At 42.6% G+C, this 5,000-nt stretch overlaps 1 protein-coding gene across 1 annotated transcript in view; it reads left to right on the top strand.

The window, feature by feature from the left end:
• LOC106596177 (serine/threonine-protein kinase pim-2) overlaps positions 1 to 5,000 on the top strand; it is a 20,318-nt gene that overhangs the window by 3,371 nt on the left and 11,947 nt on the right. Inside the window, exons 3-4 of the mRNA XM_045714371.1 lie at positions 2,697 to 2,747; positions 3,237 to 3,473. Coding sequence (XP_045570327.1) covers positions 2,733 to 2,747; positions 3,237 to 3,473 — 252 coding nt within the window. The 5' untranslated portion in view covers positions 2,697 to 2,732. The remainder of the gene's footprint in view (positions 1 to 2,696; positions 2,748 to 3,236; positions 3,474 to 5,000) is intronic.

Genomic DNA, 5,000 nt, shown 5'->3' with positions numbered 1-5,000 from the left:
TAGACATGTTGTTCATGTTGTCTGGCTCTAGGTAGAGCAGTAAATAGACATGTTGTTCATGTTGTCTGGCTCTAGGTAGAGCAGTAAATAGACATGTTGTTCATGTTGTCTGGCTCTAGGTAGAGCAGTAAATAGACATGTTGTTCATGTTGTCTGGCTCTAGGTAGAGCAGTAAATAGACATGTTGTTCATGTTGTCTGGCTCTAGGTAGAGCAGTAAATAGACATGTTGTTCATGTTGTCTGGCTCTAGGTAGAGCAGTAAATAGACATGTTGTTCATGTTGTCTGGCTCTAGGTAGAGCAGTAAATAGACATGTTGTTCATGTTGTCTGGCTCTAGGTAGAGCAGTAAATAGACATGTTGTTCATGTTGTCTGGCTCTAGGTAGAGCAGTAAATAGACATGTTGTTCATGTTGTCTGGCTCTAGGTAGAGCAGTAAATAGACATGTTGTTCATGTTGTCTGGCTCTAGGTAGAGCAGTAAATAGACATGTTGTTCATGTTGTCTGGCTCTAGGTAGAGCAGTAAATAGACATGTTGTTCATGTTGTCTGGCTCTAGGTAGAGCAGTAAATAGACATGTTGTTCATGTTGTCTGGCTCTAGGTAGAGCAGTAAATAGACATGTTGTTCATGTTGTCTGGCTCTAGGTAGAGCAGTAAATAGACATGTTGTTCATGTTGTCTGGCTCTAGGTAGAGCAGTAAATAGACATGTTGTTCATGTTGTCTGGCTCTAGGTAGAGCAGTAAATAGACATGTTGTTCATGTTGTCTGGCTCTAGGTAGAGCAGTAAATAGACATGTTGTTCATGTTGTCTGGCTCTAGGTAGAGCAGTAAATAGACATGTTGTTCATGTTGTCTGGCTCTAGGTAGAGCAGTAAATAGACATGTTGTTCATGTTGTCTGGCTCTAGGTAGAGCAGTAAATAGACATGTTGTTCATGTTGTCTGGCTCTAGGTAGAGCAGTAAATAGACATGTTGTTCATGTTGTCTGGCTCTAGGTAGAGCAGTAAATAGACATGTTGTTCATGTTGTCTGGCTCTAGGTAGAGCAGTAAATAGACATGTTGTTCATGTTGTCTGGCTCTAGGTAGAGCAGTAAATAGACATGTTGTTCATGTTGTCTGGCTCTAGGTAGAGCAGTAAATAGACATGTTGTTCATGTTGTCTGGCTCTAGGTACAGCAGTAAATAGACATGTTGTTCATGTTGTCTGGCTCTAGGTAGAGCAGTAAATAGACATGTTGTTCATGTTGTCTGGCTCTAGGTAGAGCAGTAAATAGACATGTTGTTCATGTTGTCTGGCTCTAGGTAGAGCAGTAAATAGACATGTTGTTCATGTTGTCTGGCTCTAGGTAGAGCAGTAAATAGACATGTTGTCTGGCTCTAGGTACAGCAGTAAATAGACATGTTGTTCATGTTGTCTGGCTCTAGGTACAGCAGTAAATAGACATGTTGTCTGGCTCTAGGTAGAGCAGTAAATAGACATGTTGTTCATGTTGTCTGGCTCTAGGTAGAGCAGTAAATAGACATGTTGTTCATGTTGTCTGGCTCTAGGTAGAGCAGTAAATAGACATGTTGTTCATGTTGTCTGGCTCTAGGTAGAGCAGTAAATAGACATGTTGTTCATGTTGTCTGGCTCTAGGTACAGCAGTAAATAGACATGTTGTTCATGTTGTCTGGCTCTAGGTAGAGCAGTAAATAGACATGTTGTTCATGTTGTCTGGCTCTAGGTAGAGCAGTAAATAGACATGTTGTTCATGTTGTCTGGCTCTAGGTAGAGCAGTAAATAGACATGTTGTTCATGTTGTCTGGCTCTAGGTAGAGCAGTAAATAGACATGTTGTCTGGCTCTAGGTACAGCAGTAAATAGACATGTTGTTCATGTTGTCTGGCTCTAGGTACAGCAGTAAATAGACATGTTGTCTGGCTCTAGGTAGAGCAGTAAATAGACATGTTGTTCATGTTGTCTGGCTCTAGGTAGAGCAGTAAATAGACATGTTGTTCATGTTGTCTGGCTCTAGGTAGAGCAGTAAATAGACATGTTGTTCATGTTGTCTGGCTCTAGGTAGAGCAGTAAATAGACATGTTGTTCATGTTGTCTGGCTCTAGGTAGAGCAGTAAATAGACATGTTGTTCATGTTGTCTGGCTCTAGGTAGAGCAGTAAATAGACATGTTGTCTGGCTCTAGGTAGAGCAGTAAATAGACATGTTGTCTGGCTCTAGGTAGAGCAGTAAATAGACATGTTGTTCATGTTGTCTGGCTCTAGGTAGAGCAGTAAATAGACATGTTGTTCATGTTGTCTGGCTCTAGGTAGAGCAGTAAATAGACATGTTGTTCATGTTGTCTGGCTATAGGTAGAGCAGTAAATAGACATGTTGTTCATGTTGTCTGGCTCTAGGTAGAGCAGTAAATAGACATGCTGTTCATGTTGTCTGGCTCTAGGTAGAGCAGTAAATAGACATGTTGTTCATGTTGTCTGGCTCTAGGTAGAGCAGTAAATAGACATGTTGTCTGGCTCTAGGTACAGCAGTAAATAGACATGTTGTTCATGTTGTCTGGCTCTAGGTACAGCAGTAAATAGACATGTTGTTCATGTTGTCTGGCTCTAGGTAGAGCAGTAAATAGACATGTTGTTCATGTTGTCTGGCTATAGGTAGAGCAGTAAATAGACATGTTGTTCATGTTGTCTGGCTCTAGGTGGCGCTGAAGTTTGTGGACCAGAGGAAGATAAAGATGTGGGCTAAAATGGTGAGTCAACTACTTCTAGACGCGTCCTAAATATCACCATATTCCCTTTATAGGGCACTACTTTTGACCAGGACCCCTAGGGCTCTATAAAGGGAATAGGGTGCCATTATTTTTGACCAGGGCCCACAGAGCTCTATAAAGGGAATAGGGTGCCGTTTGGGAAGCAGCCTGTCTGAGTTATACCAGTTACTGATTAAGTAGTATGGAACAGGAGCTAATCATAGAAGTGTGTGTGTGTGTGTGTGTGTGTGTGTGTGTGTGTGTGTGTGTGTGTTGTGTGTGTGTGTTCTGTGTGTGTGTGTGTGTGTGTGTTGTGTTGTGTGTGTGTGTGTGTGTGTGTTCTGTGTGTGTGTGTGTGTGTTCTGTGTGTGTGTGTGTGTGTGTTCTGTGTGTGTGTGTGTGTGTGTTCTGTGTGTGTGTGTGTGTGTGTGTTCTGTGTGTGTGTGTGTGTGTGTGTGTGTGTGTGTGTGTGTGTGTGTGTGTGTGCAGTCGGAGAGCAAAGATGTGTTGCCATTGGAGATCGCGTTGCTGCAGCAGGTGTGTCGCGTGCCCAGGTGTAGAGGCGTGGCCCAACTCCTTGACTACTATTGGATGCCAGGGCCAGAGGGGGCAGGCATATATCTGCTGGTTCTAGAGCGTCCAATCCCCTGCTTGGATCTCTTTAATTATATGCAGGAGGGGAGTGGCTACTTGGAGGAAGGGATGGCACGTCACGTGATGCAGCAGGTCAGAATCACACAATCAATCAATCAATCAATCACACAATCAATCAATCAATCACACAATCACACAATCAATCAATCGTATTTATAAAGCCCTTTTTTACATCAGCCGATGTCACTGTACAGAAACCCAGCCTAAAACCCCAAACAGCAAGTAATGCAGGTGTAGAAGCACGGTGGCTAGGAAAAACTCCCTAGGAAAAACTCCCTAGAAAAGGCAGGAATCTAGGAAGGCTTCACTTTTAGTGAGTTTGGTTCACATCTGGTGGATAGGGAGATGTTTATTATGTTCAACATAGGAGGGCCAAGCACAGGAAGCAGCTCTTTCAGTAGTTTAGTTGGAATAGGGTCCAGTATGCAGCTTGAAGGTTTAGAGACATAGGTATAGGATTAAAAAAACGTTAGTGTCTCCCTTGATCCTCGGTCCTGGCAGTGTTGTGCAGACTCAGGACAACGGAGCTTTGGAGAAATATGCAATTTGCTTTCTATTTGATCATGATCTTTTTCGTCAAAGAAGTTCATGAATTTATTACTGCTGAAGTGAAAGCCATCCTCTCTTGGGGAAGTATCAAAAATACATTTCGGATTGTTCTTATTCTCCTCTATAAAGTTGGAAAAATAGGATGATCGAGCAGCAGTGAGGGCTCTTCGATACTGCACGGTACTGTCTTTCCAAGCTAGTCGGAAGACTTCAAGTTTGGTGGAGCGCCATTTCCGTTCCAATTTTCTGGGAGCTTCCTTCAGAGCTCTGGTATTTTCTGGAAGCTTGCTTCAGGGCTCGGGTATTTTCTGGAAGCTTGCTTCAGGGCTCGGGTATTTTCTGGAAGCTTGCTTCAGAGCTCTGGTATTTTCTGTATACCAGGGAGCTAGTTTCTTATGACAAATGTTTTTTGTTTTCAGAGGTGCAACTGCATCTAGAGTATTACAAAAGGTTAAATTGAGTTCCTCAGTTAGGTCGTTAACTGATTTTTGTCCTCTGACGTCGTTGGGTTGATGATCCTTGGTTTGGGTCTGAGCAGATTATTTGTTGCGATTGCAAACGTAATAAAATGGTGGTCCGATTGTCCAGGATTATGAGGAAAAACATTAAGATCCACAACATTTATTCCACGGGACAAAACTATGTCCAGAGTATGACTGTGGCAGTGAGTAGGTCCAGAGACATGTTGGACAAAACCCATTGAGTCGATGATGGCTCCGAAAGCCTTTTGGAGTGGGTCTGTGGACTTTCCATGTGAATGTTAAAGTCACCAAAAATTAGAATATTATCTGCTATGACTACAATGTCCGATAGGAATTCAGGGAACTCAGTGAGGAACACTGCATATGGCCCAGGAGGCCTGTTAACAGTAGCTATAGTAAGTGAGTGTGTAGCTGCATAGATTTCATTACTAGAAGCTCAAAAGATGAAAACGTAGTTGTTTTTTGGGGTAAATTGAAATTTGCTATCGTAAATGTTAGCAACACCTCCTTTGCAGGATATGGGGGATATGGTCACTAGTGTAACCAGGGGGTGAGGCCTCATTTAACA

Source organism: Salmo salar, chromosome ssa03 (genome assembly GCF_905237065.1).
Source record: "Salmo salar chromosome ssa03, Ssal_v3.1, whole genome shotgun sequence".
Classification (NCBI taxonomy): domain Eukaryota; kingdom Metazoa; phylum Chordata; class Actinopteri; order Salmoniformes; family Salmonidae; genus Salmo; species Salmo salar.
The sequence above is the reverse complement of the archived record's forward strand: the minus strand, read 5'-3'. Positions and strand labels throughout refer to the sequence as shown.